At 38.1% G+C, this 17,031-nt stretch overlaps 1 protein-coding gene and 1 pseudogene across 2 annotated transcripts in view; one reads left to right on the top strand and one right to left on the bottom strand.

Moving 5' to 3' along the window:
* Positions 1-17,031, bottom strand: part of BAZ1B (bromodomain adjacent to zinc finger domain 1B) — a 67,101-nt gene that overhangs the window by 23,395 nt on the left and 26,675 nt on the right. For both annotated transcript variants that reach the window (XM_067013532.1, XM_059037220.2), the window contains 4 exons: positions 16,058-16,255; positions 4,331-6,032; positions 776-914; positions 145-278 (listed from right to left, as the gene is read on the bottom strand). In XM_067013532.1, coding sequence (XP_066869633.1) covers positions 145-278; positions 776-914; positions 4,331-6,032; positions 16,058-16,255 — 2,173 coding nt within the window. The remainder of the gene's footprint in view (positions 1-144; positions 279-775; positions 915-4,330; positions 6,033-16,057; positions 16,256-17,031) is intronic.
* Positions 11,167-11,487, top strand: LOC131740903 (large ribosomal subunit protein eL42-like; annotated as a pseudogene).

Here is a 17,031-nt window from a genome sequence, read left to right as displayed (position 1 = left end):
TTTCACATCTTCCCACCTCACTCAAATAAATCTACCTAAGAAGGCAATAAAGAAATTTAGCAAGTGAAAAAAAGTGACAGAGGAAAGACAGTCTTAATATTGACCTTACTGGAGCAGGGTAAACTAACTAATAGATATACATACTACGGGGACAGTAATCCTCATCAGGAGAGTCTGCATGGTCTTTTCGGTGATGGTTGAATCGGTAGTCAATGCTGTCATGTACCCAGCCTTTCTCAATGAACAAACCTGGAACTTCATCTGAGAAGAGCCAGTATCTACAAATCACAACCACATATTAATGTGTTAGTGAACGATCATGAGCACAGGATGACTTCATTGTTGACGAAGATGATTACAGACTATCACTGAACATTCAGCAGATACAAATCCTAAAGTAAAGCACAGAATACTAAAATTTGGGGAATTTGAGATTCACTTAATATCTGTAATTTTTATAACTTCTAATATTTCACTACTTTAGGTTCCACACAATGTATACATTTAAACTATCTTTCCATTTTTAAAGACTTCTATTAGGATTACATTTCTCCTATCGACATAATTTAAGCTTCATATCTGTGGTATCTGTGAGGACAGGGTCATGTCTTTAACTTCGTAACCCTAGCATTTGGCACAGTAAATATTCAAATAAATATGTGATGAGCAATTCTGTTTCCAATATCCATGAACAGGGAAGCTTGTCTAGTCTTAGTACTAACTGGCAACAATATAGCAGCCCTAAAAGATGTAAAAATTAAGTTTAATAACTCACCTATTATGGTTTCGATCTGTACCAATTGGAGTCCTACGCATGACTAGTTTTGCCTTGGCAATTCCTTCCTGGAAAGCCTTCTCAGCAGCTGCTTTGTGCTTTCGTATTCGTTCTTCTTCAGCTTCACGTTCTAGTTTCACTGTTAAAGATAAAATGAATCGATTAAGATTTTTCCTAGTAAATTCTACTCTTACAAATTTAAATAAGATATAGAGTGAAACGTGCCTGGTATTAAGTAGAAATCTTAGTTTCCTTCTCCTAATTCTAATCTGTTATAAGAAATAATGTGTAAGGCAGAAATTTCTATCTGGTCCTTCGATGTTCTTTGAATTTTGGTGATGTCTCAGCCATCAACTCAGTGCAAAATCTTTTCTCTCCAAAATTTAACTTATTAGTTTTATAATAAATTAAGTTAATTTTATTTTATTGATAATTAATTTTAAATGTAAAGTTAAAATAACCCTTAAACGGAATTAACTGAAACATTTTCTGATAGAACCAGCCACAGGATCCTCAGAATAATCAGGATGAATAAAACCAAAATAGCTATTTCAAAATAAAACGTATTTCAGTCCTGAGGAATTCAGAAAAAGAAGTGAGAAAGCAAGTGCACAGAAGCATCAGCAGATAATAGTAATTACTGCCTCTTTAATACTATTCTTTGAGCTATTCAGCAAGTTGCTACTATTAATGATGAAAAAAAAGTTTTAATCAATTTATTTCTGATGATTCATTTTATAAGTTTATTCTACCCAGACAGAAATTTCTCTCAATAATGAAAGACACCCAGGAATCTTTCAAGTTTTTCCACAACTGTCACAAATTTTGATACTGTAAGTAAAGGACACTGCTATGTACAATGCCAGCAATTATACCGCTGGTACTCTACTGATGACAACATCCACAATGTAGCGAGAATCTGGAAAATGCATCAGTCTAAAGATGTTACTTAAAAATTTAAGACAAATTTCATCTATTTAAAACCAATATGGGGGAATTCCCTGACAGTTCAGTGCTTAGGACTCAGTGCTTTCACTGCCGTGGGTGCAGGTTCAATCCCTGGTCAAGGAACTATGATCCCGCAAGCTGCAGAGTGTGGACAAAAACCAAAATAGAACGCTATGGTATTTGTTACTTTTAATAAATGGTTTTCTAGCCTGAATAGAGTTGTACATTTGCAACAATGATTACAGCAGAAATCAGTACAAAAGTAAATGACAAAAAGAGTAATGGCCAAATCACAATAAAGGAAAAGCTCCTTCTCTTGCAGGTACAAACAAACAAAAAACAATCTAGGGAAAGTCGTTAAAAAAAAAAAAAAAAAGACCGAATTTAGTTCCAGAGGTTCCAACACTGAGCTAGACATCTAAAGACCTGAACTCTAATTCAAATACTGTCCTTGGCAAAGTACTGATATTTATTACATATTTTATAATTACATTACAGGGACTTCCCTGGTGGTCCAGTGGTTAAGAATCCACCTTCCAATGCAGGAGACACGGGTTCAATCCCTGGTTAGGGAACTAAGATCCCACATGCCACCGGGCAACTAAGCCTGCATGCCACAACTACTGAGCCCATGCGCTCTAGAGCCCACGTGCCACAATTAGAGAGAAGCCCAAGTGCCACAACTAGAGAAGCCAGTGCAACACAACAGATCCCACATACCACAACTAAGACCCGACACAGCTAAATAAATAAACAAAATTTAAATATATATATAATTATATTATATATTTATAATATTCTGTTTCTTGTTTCTCTATATCAATAATCAACTTATTTCTGGCTTCTCAATTCTATTCAAGACACTGTGGTATTGGTGTAAAGACACACATAGCCAGAAATAAGTTGATGTGTCTACAGTCAAATTAACTCAAAATGAATCAAAGACCTAAATGTAAGAGCTAAAACTCTTAAGACTTTTAGAAGAATAATAGGAGTAAATCTTCATAACCTTGGATTTGGCAGCAGATTCTTGGATTTGACACCAAAACCACAACCAACCAAAGAAAAAAATAAATGAATTGGATGTCATCAAAATTTTAAAAATTTGTGCTTCAACGGACACTATCAAGAAAGTAAAAAGACAACAAACATACAAAATGGGCGAAAATGTTTTTGGATCATGTATCTTAAGGGATTTGTATCTAGACTACATAAAGAACCTTCGTAATTCAATAATAAAAAGACAAATAACCCAATTTGAAAATGGGCAAAAGATGTGAATTAATATCCTCCAAAGAAGATATACAAAAGACAAATAGGCACAAGAGATGATATCATTAGTCATCAAGGAAATGCATATCGAAACCACAATGAGATACCAATTCACAATCACTAAAATGGTTATAATCAGAATCATAGAATAACAAGCTTTGGCAAAGATGCAGACAAGTGGAGAAATTAACAACCCTCATTTACTACTGGTAGGAATGTAAAATTGTGCAGTCACTTTGAAAAACAGTCTAGGACTTCCTCAGTTAAACAGTTACCATATGATCCAGCAGATCCATCCCTAGGTATATACACCCATAAGAAATGAAAACATATGTCCACACAAAAACTTGTACACCAATGCTTACAGCAGCATTATTCAGAACAGCCAAAAATGATTACAACAAACCAAACGTTCATCAACTGATAAATGGATAAAAACAAAATGTGACATATCCAAACAATGGAATCATATTCAGCCATAAAAAGGAATTCAGTACTGAGACATGCTACAGCCTGAACCTTGAAAATACGGTAAGTGAAAGAAGCCAGTCACAAAAGACTGCATACTTATTATATAGCTCCACTGATATGATGTATCAGAATAGGCAAATATAGACATACAGCAGTGGACAGTGATTGCTTAGGGCTGGGGAGGATGGGTATAGCTAAAGGGAATGGGGTTTCTTTTTGAGGTGATGAAAATGCTCGAAAATTGACTATGATAAAAGCTGCACATATCTGTGAATATATTAAAAAACAATGAACTGTACAATAAATATGGATGAATAGTATAGTATGTGAATTATTTCTTAACAAAGCTGTTTTTTAAAAAGTTCAGACTTAATGGTGCTATGAAAGCCCCCAATTTTTATTTCCTTACATTTTAATAAGGGAAAGATTAATATCTGAGTTGGCAACTGTGCTGAGGGCTTCAAATACCTTGTCATTCAGTTGTTACGACAATCTTAAGCATATGAGGAAACTGAGGCGTGGATAAGCAACTTGCTCAAAGAACTATAGCTAAATCGCAGGTACCCAGGTCAGCCCATTCCCAGGTCATATGTTATTTCCACTATGTCTGTTTGCGGATTTGGTCCTTTACTAAGCCAGAAAAGATGCCAGCATCACACTAATCCAAGTCAAACTATCATTAACTGCAGAATGCCAGGCTGAACACTCCTGCTAGAAACTTACATACCTAGAAGGGTTGGATTATTACACACAGAAATAACTAAATAGTTGTGACAAACAAAGACTCTACCATTACCTTGGTAATTTCCTTCCTTCTACTATCTTCTAAAGGGCTTCCCCTTTTCTCTCAACACACGATTTTACCTTTCATTTCTCTCTCCTGAATTTCCCGCTCCTTCTTAGCCTGAATGGCAAGCAGCCGTCTGCTCTTCACGGCACTGATCATGTCTTCAGCTTCCATATCTACCTGGGGCTCAAACTTCACGACTTCTTTTTTCCTATCAGCTTTGCCTAACCCATTCTCCTCTTTTCCATTTTCTTTATTTCTAGCTTCCATTTCTTTCCGTTTCTGTTTCTCTGCTCTCTTCTTATCATTTTCTTCCTTCAATACAGCAAGCCGTTCCTTCCATAACTCTGCAGACATCTGCTGCCTGGTTTCCATGTGGTCCTGCACTGAGTATGTCATGAGAATCCGGTGGCAGAGTGCTGTCAAGATCTGCAGTTTCTCTTCTGATGTTAGCTCAAAAAATTCAGAGGTCTCCAGCTTTTCTAGGAACTCATCTTGTACCTCATTGTCCTCAAATGGTGCTGAATCTTTGTTGTCATCTGTGTCTGAGCCCTCACTTTCTTCCTGAATGTCAGATTTGCGCAAGCAGAGCCGAACCAGCTCTGAAACAGAATGCAGAGTCAGAGGGATTTCTGACAGCTTCATTCCCAATTCACCATAGTCTTCTGCTATTTCATCTTGTAACAAAGTCTGTAAGAGGATGACCAACACTCTATTCAGGTATAAAAAGCCACCCTTTTCTGCACTCAAGGCTTCCATAAGGGACACAGCAGTAATAGGATACTGAGCATCTGGTAAGAGTAACCCAGAATAACAGCTCAAGAACTCCACCACCATGGCCACATCCCCAAAGAGTGTATTGGGCAGCCCTTCAGGGGTATCCACCAATTTAAATGTTGGAAGGTTTTTGCCAGTTAACTCTTGGTCCTCGTACCGCTTCTGTTTCTCTAGTTTCTCAAGCATTTCTTTCTCTCTCCGTTCCTTGGCTTTCTCCTTCAACTTTTCTTTCAGCTCCTCTCGTTTTTTTTTCAAATATTCTTTGCGCTGCTCTTCAGACATAGAAGCCCATCTCTTTTTGTGCTCTAAAAGCTCAAAGCGTTTTTGAACAATACCTCGCAATTCTTCTGGGAGACGAGCTCTATCTTCACTAGAGAGGAGACGAGCTGTTTTGGAGATAACACAGGACAGGGCACTCTTCTTGTCCTCCCTGTCTTTGTTTTCTTTGTAGTAGGCGATAAGGTGGAGGGCAGCAGGAGGCAGATGTTTATGAGGTTTACTAGAGGACCTAGGTGTGCCCCCAGAATTCCTTGGGGCTCGTGTCACCTTCTGAGTGCCTTTGGCCATGTCCAACAAAGTCATCTGCTTCATTTTGGTTTTAGGAGTCTTCAAGCCCTTTTTGGGAGATTTGGAATTCCCTGTGGACTTCTGTCCATTCAGGATGCCTTTGCTTCTGCCCTTTGCTTTCAAAGGTTTGTCACTATGCTTCCCTGATTTCTTGCCAGGTGGGCCTTTCTTAGGAATGTGAAAGTTAGCATGTAGCTTGTTGGGCGACATCATCTTCATCACTTCTTCCAGATGCTCTTCTGGAGATTTGGAATTCTTTGAGTTCTTCACTTTGAGTGGTGAGCCATTCAAGGATTTCTTCAAGTGTACATGACACCATAACTTAGGATTTAGTGGTGAACTGAGAGAAGAGTTGTCTGTCTTGGATTTCTTTGAGGGCTTCCTGTCTGGAGATCCAGTATTCTTCCTCTTAGTAGAGGGGTTGAGAGTCATGTACTAGAATTTAAGAACAGGAGCAAAAATAATTTTAAAAACTAATTTAAAGAAGCAATATTTAAGCATCCTAAAGGCCCTCTTCCCCATCTATTCAGGTAAAGCTACATATTCATTTCTCTTCATAGACACTCTGTCCCTGAAAAAAACAAAACCATGAATGTTAGCTAATGTATTAGCTATATCAACAAAAAATTCTCTTGATACTCAGACTTAAAAATCTATACTCCGGGACTTCCCTGGCAGTCCAGTGGTTACAACTCCATGCTTCCACTGCAGGGGGCACGGGTTCAATCCCTGGTCGGGGAACTAAGATCCCGCATGTCGTGCGATGTGGCCAAAAAAAACATCTATACTCCAATATTACGCTTTTGCTATATAACTAGTTTTCTGCTTATATATAGATTAGCAGTTCTTAAATACCTTAATGAAATCTATGAACTCTTTCCCCAGAAACATACAAAAATCATGCATACAATTTCAGAGTCCATGGGTCCCAGACCAAGGATACTTGATCTAGATAATGTCAACATCTGAGGAATTTTTAAATTATTGCTCTTGAGACAGGATTGTATTTTTATCCTTTAAACCTTTGGTACAACTAGGGGTATTCTATGTTTAGAATGGTAGAAAGTATACCATTTAAGTATTTTTGTTTAAATTCAGAAGCATATTTTCTTATTAAGAGTATCAGTAAGTATACTAACGACAACAAAACACTGCTCACAAATAAGGAGCCCTCCTGATCCTGGCTCCTTAACCTCCTCTCTGTCCTCACCCCACACCTCAAGAACTCTTTCCCACGAATACATTATTAACTATAAGCCTCATAGGACTTCCCTGGTGGCACAGTGGTTAAGAATCCGCCTGCCAATGCAGGGGACATGGGTGCGAGCCCTGGTCCAGGAAGATCCCACATGCTGCAAAGCAACCAAGCCTGTGCACCACAACTACTGAGCCCGGGCTCTAGAGCCTGAGCCACAACTACTGAAACCCACATGCCTAGAGCCCGTGTTCCACAAGAGAAGCCACTGCAATGAGAAGCCTGCACACTGCAATGAAGAGTAGCCCCCGTTCGGCACAACTAGAGAAAACCCACACGCAGCCATGAAGACCCAACGCAGCCAAAAACAAACAAATTTATTTATTTATTAAAAAAAAAACTACAAGCCCCGTAAAATCTCAAACTCACACAATTCTCTCTTGATCATCCCCTCACATCTTTCAAATCCACTCCCCTTTAGTAACCCAACTCTGCAATCCTTCAATTCCAGCAGGACCCTTAAATCAGTTAATTCTATCACATTTTCACCAATCTCACTTCTTTGTCCTTCTTAACTCAGGTTAAGTTCCACAGTCAGTCATTCCAATCAATCTTGCATAAACCTATGGTTCCCTTGTCTCTCTTTCTCTATTATATCAAGTTACTCCTAGCCTGCACTTGTTCAGCTTAAACATGACTAGAATAAAAGACACAATGACAGTGTGTGGACTTATTTTAAGTTCAGAATCAGGTACACCTCAGATGGATCCTGAATGCCACTCAGTAATCACAATATATTCCCTTAGTCCATTTTACCTTCTCACTCTTCTGGATATACATATTTTCCTATCTCCTAAAATCTCCACCTTATCCCCATTATACAGAATTAGTTAATACGTTAGAACCCAGTCAGCCTGCCATTGTTTCTGTTTAAATGTGCATTAAAACAAAACGAAAAACACTGTTGATTTTGATGCTTTAAAATTACAAAGAAAAAATTACAAAGAAATTACAAAGAAATTAATTACAAAGAAAAAAAGCCTGGCAGTTAAAGCACATACTACATGAAATAATAGCCAAGCAATGAAAAAGTATAGCCAATTCAAAAAAAATTTTTTTGTTTCAAGTGATTAGGAGAAAGACTAGATAATCCCTAGAATACTTGACTTCTATTACCAAAAGCAGCAAAGCACATAAAAGGCACTAAGAGACTGCTGAGTTTAAGTTTCTAAGTGGAAAGGACTAACTTGTAAAGAAGCAGTCTGGAGGCAGTGGACAAGACAGGCTAGTGTGAGATGAGACTACAGGCCAGGAAACAGCTGAAGACTACCAAATATGAAATTAGGACCCCTTTAAAAAGGCAACAGAGAAATGGCTATGGTGAAATAAATCTCAGAGATGCTACAGAAGAACACCTATGCTCCTGTTGAAGTAAACAAAACAGGTACAATAAAATTTAATAAGTTGTACTATAATGCCAAATAAGATTTAAACATTAAGGATATAATCATGAGAGAAACAAACTCAGAACCTAAGCAGCACAAGAGGTAGAAATATGGTCTGCAATGAATGAGTGGCTATACTTAACAAATCCTTCTTCTGGCTAAGTTCTCTAACTTTAAAGGCCAATCTGCCTTTTAAGAACTATAGGCAATTGCAGGTTACTGTTCCTCCAGCTGGCTGTTTTTGTTCCCTGACCAAAACTGGATGTTTTGTTCACCATTTATCATCCTCAGTATGGGCTGACAAAGAGGTTTCATAGTTTATAGAACATAAACATTATCTGTGACTCAGGGGACACTTTCCCCAGAGGCAAGAATTTCTCAGTTCTAGTTCCCCAGAACTATATTTTAAAATGTTAAAAAGAATAAGTAGGGCTTCCCTGGTGGCGCAGTGGTTGAGCATCTGCCTGCCAATGCAGGCGACACGGGTTCGAACCCCGGTCTGGGAAGATCCCACGTGCCATGGAGCAACTGGGCCCATGAGCCACAGCTACTGAGCCTGGGCGTCTGGAGCCTATGCTCCACTACAAGAGAGGCCGTGATAGTGAGAGGCCTGTGCACAGCGATGAAGAGTGGCCCCCGCTCACCGCAACTGGAGAAAGCCCTCGCACAGAAACAAACACCCAACACGCCAAAAATTAAATAAATAAATAAATAAGTAAATAAGACTAAGCAAAGATAACTTATGTATGATTCCATTCTTCTGGTTGGCAGTCATATTACCAAAACTCCAGAGAGAACAATATTTCAGAGACCACCCTACAAATCACGAATAAGACCCAAAACTACCCTGGCAGGAATTAAAGACAAATATGTGCCTTCCAAAAGTGACTCATCCACTTCAGCTAGCCTTGGAAAATCTTCAGAGTACAGACATAATAGATTGATACTTTTTCTAGTGAGCAGGATAAGAGATTATCTCTAAAGTCATTCTAAAATAAAATTTATCACTAAAAAGGAGCTTAGTGTGAGACTATGTTTCATTTTTACCATTTTAAATAAATATCTAATAGGGTCTATTATAGGGTCTATTATAATTGGGCCACTTCTTAATTTACTGATTATATTTCTTTCTATTTAAAAAGTCACTCAAATTTAGCATAAATTTCTTCTACTTAGAAGCACTCTATTATGCAGAAATAATGCAAGAAAGAGCTGGGATGGCTTAGCCATGAGATGGTCCAGCAGCCCATTTTTATCTATAAGGTGTGCTTTTTTGCCAAGCCACACCACATAATTTTTTTTCTTAAAAATGAAAGAAATTAACTCACCCAACCCCCTCCCAAAAGGCCGGCTCCCCGCGTGAGCAGTCCTTCAGTAACTGGATCATCTCAGCATAGGGCATGCTGGGCAGTCACAGCCAATGGGAGCCGGCATGGCTGGACTCAGGGGGAATCTGAAAAAGTATAAAACCACTTATGTGCTAAGGGTCTCCCCTGTCCCCCATTCAGCATAAGTAATCTACCACAGTAGTGCACAAAGAAGGAGAAGAGAATGGGCATCTGGATTAGCAGTATTATAGTTTCTTGGAAAAGGCCCTTCTTAACTGCTAAACAGGGAAAAATATTTACGTATGAATCAGCAACACGATATATAAGAAAAATAGTGTATACAATACAAAATAGTGTATACAATTCCATACTTGGTCCCTGTCACCTGGAATGAACCACCACCACCAATAAGGAAATCTAATAAATAAGATAAAAATGAAGAAACTTAATATTTACAGCAGCTCATTCAGATGCTAAATTTAACTTAACAGTAAGCAGTCAGAACCCTAAATTAGAAAACTTTGGCAATCTATATTCTGATTCTTATTTCACTCTTCTCATTCACCCCAGGAACAATGTTAGGAGTTTCAAGGCAACATTCATATAGTGCGCTTGTCTCAATCTCTAGATGCCTGTATCAGCAAATCTGTGAAATGTGTTACTGTACAATATTTTTAAGTGCTTTGAAACTAATGTAATTTATTTTTAAAAGTACTACTGCTCTATGGGACTTCTCTGGTGGTCCAGTGGTAAAGAATCCACTTTACAGTGCAGGAAATGTGAGTTCGATCCCTGATCAGGGAACTAAGATCCCACATGCCATGGGGCAACTAAGCTCGTGTGCCTCAACTACTGAGCTTGCGTGCCGCAACTAGAGCCCACGCACTCTGGAACCCACACACCACAACTAGAGAAGAGAAAAAACCTTCACGCCACATCTAGAGAGAAGCCCACACACCACAACGAAGAGCCCGCACCGCAACAAAAGATCCCATATGCCTCAACGAAGATGCTGCGTGCTGCAACTAAGACCCGACGCAGCCAAAAGAATAATGATAATAAAATAAATATTTTTTTTGAAAAAGTACTGTTGCTCTAGTGTCTAATTCATAAACAAACTTCAAGCACCAAAATTTATTCAAAGAAAAATCTTAAGACTATAAACGCTTACTTGAAACATCAGTTATTAGGAGAGATAAGGAACATCTTTTAAAATGTGTAATAATTAGTATCACTAGTAATGAGACAAATTACACCATGTGCCTTCTGAAATGATTCACTGAGAAGAATACAACATCAGTTCTGTGGTATTACTAAGCATGAGGAAATAAACTTAAATTGAGGAGCATTATACTAAACAATTGGTTTGTATTCTTAAAATTATCAAGGTTTTTAAAAGACAAAGGAAAACTGAGGGACTAATCCAGATTAGAGAAGACTACAGAGACATAACAAGTAAATGTAATACATGATACTACCCTGGATCCTATTAGGGCCAAAACAAAATATGTTTGGCTAAAAGGATGTTAATGGGACAATTGGCAAAATTTGAGTAAAAACTGTAAATTACTTCTTTCCACACCAACAGTGCTCTCGCATACATGGTAACCATTCCTAAAACCTGCTGGATTTTCTGTAATTAGTGTCGCAAACCTGCCCACAAAATGATACAGTACAAGAAGTGCAAGGATTCTCTGTATTCTCCAAGGAAAGGAACGTTATGACAGGAAGGAGAGTGGCTATGGTGGACAGACTAAGCTGGTTTCCCAGAAAAAGGCTAAATAAAACCACAAAGAAGATTTTGCTGAGGCTTGAATGCATTGAGCCCAACTGCAGATGTAAGAGAATGCTGGCTATTAAGACACGCACACTTTGAGCCGGGAGGACATAAGAAGAGAAAGAGCCAAATGATCCAGTTCTAAGCTTCATATTTTGTTTTATTATGAAGATAATAAAATCTTGAGATTATGTTTACTTTTTAAAAAAACTATAGATAACAGTATTGTTTTCATGTTAATTTCTTGATTTTGATCACTGTACTATAGTTAATATAGAAAATACCCTTGTCTTTTAGGAAACACATATGCAAGTATTTTGTAAAAGGGAATCCTATCTTATAACCTACTACCATCACCTCAGAAAAAAATAACGTGTATAAAGAGAAAAAAATAACAGGGACTCCCCTGGTGGTCCAGTGGTTAAGAATCCGCGTTCCAATGCAGTGGACGTGGGATCGATCCCTGGTCGGGGAACTAAGATCCCACATGCCGCGGGGCAACTAAGCCTGTGCCACAATTAGAGAGCCTGCATGCCACAACTACTGAGCCCATACACCGCAACTAGAGAAACCTGTGCACTGCAACTACTGAGTCCGTGCTCTGGAGCTCACACACCACAACTAGAGAGAAGCCCGCACACCATGACAAGGAGCCCACACGCCTCAACGAAAGATCCTGCAGGCCGCAACAAAGATCCCCCAACTAAGACCCAATGCAGCCAAATAAATAAATTAATTAATTTTTAAAAAAATCATCTGCTCAATAGCTCCTAATCCAGAACTTGGAGGGCAGTAAATAATAAACTGAAATGACCAAAAAGTGAAATCAAAACAAATTAAGAAAAAAGAAAAAAAAAACCAGAATAATAAAACAAATGTGGTAAATGTTAAAATTTGAGTAATCTACTTGAAGAGTACAGAGAAATTCTTTATAATATTTGTCACCTTTTCTATATGAAATTATTGCAAAATAAAAAGTTTTTAAAATGTATTCAGAATCATATTAAATCAATCCAAATTATTTTAGGACTCCAAATGTCTTAAAAAGTGTTATTTTTCTTGTTACGTCTCTAACCAAATGCTTCCTTACTAGGATATACCACTCCAAAATAAGAGTTCAAAACATGGACAGGGAATTCTCTAGTGGTCCAATGGTTAGGACTCCGAGCTTCCACTACGGAGGGCACGGGTTCGATCCCTGATTGGGGAACTAAGATCCTGCATGCCATGTGGCACAGCTATTAAAAAAAAAAAGAAAAGGCGAAACATTATGGACAGACTAACAAAACACTAGAGCTGCAATGTATCAGTATATGGAAATGAGCTAAGATGGCTGATTTCATCTTAGATGACAGTTATTTTATCATCTAAGTACCTTGTAAATCATTCCTCCAAGTCACTAGGCCTACAAAATATTTACCCCTAAACTCAACTGTCAGTTGCATTTTTCTCCTCAATAAACAGAATGGAACTTAAAGAAATGAATTCACTAGCCACCTATAAGAAACATCACAGGATATAAAATGAGTAAGATAGCTTTTAATCTCAAGTAATTAATATTCTAAGGTTTTACAAGACAACAAGAACACCCCCAATCACCACACTAGGCCCTACTCAGATAACACTCCAAAATTCTACATTTCTAAATAGTTTTCCTCTTTCCCACCTAAACTCTCCCAGTTGGTCCTTTCCTAAAACTATTACTCACAACTTGCTTCCTCTCTCCAGACCTCATCTCTCTCTATAGTAGTTGTATTCAGCAGCCTAGAAGAACATTAAATTCTACAAAAACCAAAGAAAAATATTTTTAACTTATTGCTTTTAGTTCCCATTTCAATGTACCTGCTGCCAAAGTAAGCTCAAACCCACTGCCTCTGGGACAGGCAGATCACATGTGATCAACTCTGATGTTCAATGCATTATTTTATATTAGTTATTTATCTTTTTTAAGATTTTTTTTGATGTGGACCATTTTTAAAGTCTTTATTGAATTTGCTACAATATTGCTTCTGCTATATGTTTTGGTTTTTTGGCTCTGAGGCATGTGGGATCTTAGCTCCCTGACTAGGGGTTGAACCTGCACCCCATGCACTGGAAGGCGAAGTCTTAACAAGTGGACCACCAGGGAAGTCCCCACTGCATTATTTTAAATTTCCTTTAGATCAGGAAAGAATCCAAAGCACTCTCTTATGGTCTACTTATCCATACCTTTACTATATTCTGTCCTGGCTGAGATGCCAAAAGTTCTTTGAGAAAACCAATTTTATAAAAAGGAAAAACAAACATACATAAACTCAAAAGATAAAATCAGTGAAATGTCAAAGAGTATTGGGGAATACGAAATTATTGTTTAAGGTATGCAAAATACATTAAAAGATAAGTATAAGGCTTCCCTGGTGGCGCAGTGGTTGAGAGTCCGCCTGCCAATGCAGGGGACGTGGGTTTGTGCCCCCGTCCAGGAGGATCCCGCATGCTGCGGAGCAGCTGGGCCCGTGGGCCATGGCCGCTGGGCCTGCGCGCCCAGAGCCTGTGCTCCGGAACGGGTTTACTAAATAGTTCTATGGAAATTTTAGTCCTGATCTAGAAAAAGTCAACTAATCCCTAAATTTGTCTTTTTACACAAATGATAAAAATTTAAAGAGCCTAATGGAACATAATTCTGTGACATAAATCACAGCAAGATCTTTTTTGACCCACCTCCTAGAGTAATGAAAATAAAAACAAAAATAAACACATGGGACCTAATTAAACGTAAAAGCTTTTTGCACTGCAAAGGAAACCATAAATAAGACAAAAAGACAACCCTCAGAATGGGAGACAATATTTGCAAAGGAAGCAACAGACAAAGGATTAATCTCCAAGATATACAAACAGCTCATGGAGCTCAATATCCAAAAAACAAACAACCCAATTAAAAAATGGGTGGAAGACCTAAATAGACATTTCACCAAAGAAGACATACAGATGACAAAGAGGCACATGAAAAGATGCTCAACATCACTGACTATTAGAGAAATGCAAATCAAAACCACAATGAGGTATCAACTCACACCAGTCACAATGGCCATCACCAAAATATCTATAAACAATAATCACTGGAGAGGGTGTGGAGAAAAGGCAACACTTTTGCACTGTTGGTGGGAATGTTCATTGATACAGCCACTGTGGAAAACAGTATGGAGGTTTCTTAAAAAAACTAAGAACAGAACTACCACATGACCCAGCAATTCCACCACTGGGCATATACCCTGAAAAAACCATAATTCAAAAGGACACATGTACCCCAATGTTCATTACAGCACTATTTACAATAGCCAGGACATGGAAACAACCTAAATGTCCAACAACAGATGAATGGATAAAGACGTGGGTACATACATACAATGGAATATTACTCAGCCACAAAAAGGAAGGAAATTGGGTCATTTGTAGAGATGTGGATGGACCGAGAGTCTGTCATACAGAGTGAAGTAAGCCAGAAAGAGAAAAACAAATATTGTATATTAACGCATATATGTGGAATCTAGAAAAATTCTAGGTACAGATGAACCTATTTGCACGGCAGGAAAAGAGATGTACACATAGAGAATGGACATGTGGGCACAGGGGGAAGGGGAGGGTAGGATGAATTGGGAGATTAGGCTTGACATAAATAACTACCATATGTAAAATAGCTCATGGGAACCTGCTGTATAGCACAGGGAGCTCAGCCCAGTACTCCGTGACAACCTAGAGGGGTGGGATGGGGGCTGGGAGGGAGGTCCAAGAGGGAGGGGATATAGGTGTACATATAGCTGATTCACTTCACGATACAGCAGAAACTAACAAAACACTATAAAGCCAATTATACTCCAATAAAAATAAAAATAATAATAATAATAAAAAGTTTAGGTTTACTAAATAGTGTTCCATGGAAATTTTAGTCCTGATCTAGAAAAAGTCAACTAATCCCTAAATTTTTCTTTTTACGCAAATGTTAAAAATTTAAAGAGCATAATGGAAGATAATGCCTGATCGTGCTGGTCTAGAATAAGAAAACAAGCTAATGCTAAACTATGGTTGGAGGTCTTTACCAATGTTTGAAGAAATAAAATTATTTCTCAATATACTTTTGTTAACAATATCAACATAAGGTAACTGAAATAACTTAGTTGTATGACTCAGATAACTAAGATAGCCTTAGTTTTTCATAATTACAAGAAAAAGATAAAAATTAATGTATATATACAACTTTTTAAGAATATTCCGAAAATCAAATGAGATAATTAAAGGAAAAATAATAGAGAGAAGTGCTAGATTTTCTACTAATCTGTCATACAAAGCAATACTTAGTCCTTTTCAAGGCTGCCAGTATATTTGATCTTCTTATCTGACATACAAAATCAGTTTTCATTTTTAGGAATCAATTTGCAAAAATAATTTTTTTTTAATACCATACCTCATTCCAAGAAAGATCTGAGACAAAAAAGCACATGCATGTAATTTGTTTCTTTGTTTTAATTATGCAACCATAGTAAAATAAGTCAAATCAGAAGAGGAGATATTCAGTGTGGCCTCTTCCCCACCAACCCCATAATCACAATCTATATGAAATAGATATACGTGAAAAATTCGAATTATCTGAAGTTAGAGTTCAAAATCTACTGTAACCATCAGAGAAAATAAATTCATTCAATAGTATTCCATCCTGCTGTCCAAAACTTAAGTGACCTTACCTTGTATGGATCAAGTAGAAAGTCACTGAACTTGCTAGGCAGGGAATATTTCTTCACTAATTCATCTTCTACCACCCAAGGTGCATTTTCACCAGTACCAGCTCGTAATGCATTATGCCGTATAAAGTATCGAAGTATCTCCTTATTTGGTGGGCGTTCTGTACGAATCAAGCTGTCTGCTGGCACATTACTGATGATCTAGGTTAACAAATAAAAATAACTCACTACTGGGGTAAAAAGCAATTAACCAATGAGAACAAAGATTTATATTCTCTCCGGAAAACTCATCATTACACCTATAAAATAGGTTATATACTAGATAGAAGAAGAAGAATTTTCAGAGACAGAATGTTAAAGATATCTGTAGGCAATGTGTCAATATGTATCAAAGTCCTAAAAATGGGTATATCTGTTGAACCAACAGTTCCTCTTGTTAAGCATTCAGAAGTAAATGGAGGGGGCTTCCCTGGTGGCACAGTGGTTGAGAGTCCGCCTGCCGATGTGGGGGACACGGGTTCATGCCCCGGTCCGGGAGGATCCCACATGCCGCGGAGCGGCTAGGCCCGTGGGCCATAGCCGCTGGGCCTGCACGTCCGGAGCCTGTGCTCCGCAGCGGGAGAGGCCACAACAGTGAGAGGCCCGCATACCGCAAAAAACAAAAAACAAACAAACAAAAAAAGAAGTAAATGGAGGGACTTCCCTGGTGGTCTAGCAGTTAGGACTCCATGCTGCCAATGCAGGGGGCTCAGGTTCAATCCTTGGTCAGGGAACTAGATCCCAACTGCTGTAACACAGAGCCTGCATGCTGCAACTAAGACCCGGTGCAGCTAAATAAATAAATAAATAATTTTTTTTTTTTTTTTAAAGAAGTAAATGGAAAGTCATCATCAATCGCTTATAAAAGGAAGGGGGAAAAGGAAGGGAATACTACATAAAGGTACATCAATAAGGGATTCATTTTCTTTTATTTATTT

The sequence above is a fragment of the Kogia breviceps genome, chromosome 14 (assembly GCF_026419965.1).
Source record: "Kogia breviceps isolate mKogBre1 chromosome 14, mKogBre1 haplotype 1, whole genome shotgun sequence".
In the NCBI taxonomy this organism is placed as follows: Eukaryota; Metazoa; Chordata; class Mammalia; order Artiodactyla; family Physeteridae; genus Kogia; species Kogia breviceps.
The sequence above is the reverse complement of the archived record's forward strand: the minus strand, read 5'-3'. Positions and strand labels throughout refer to the sequence as shown.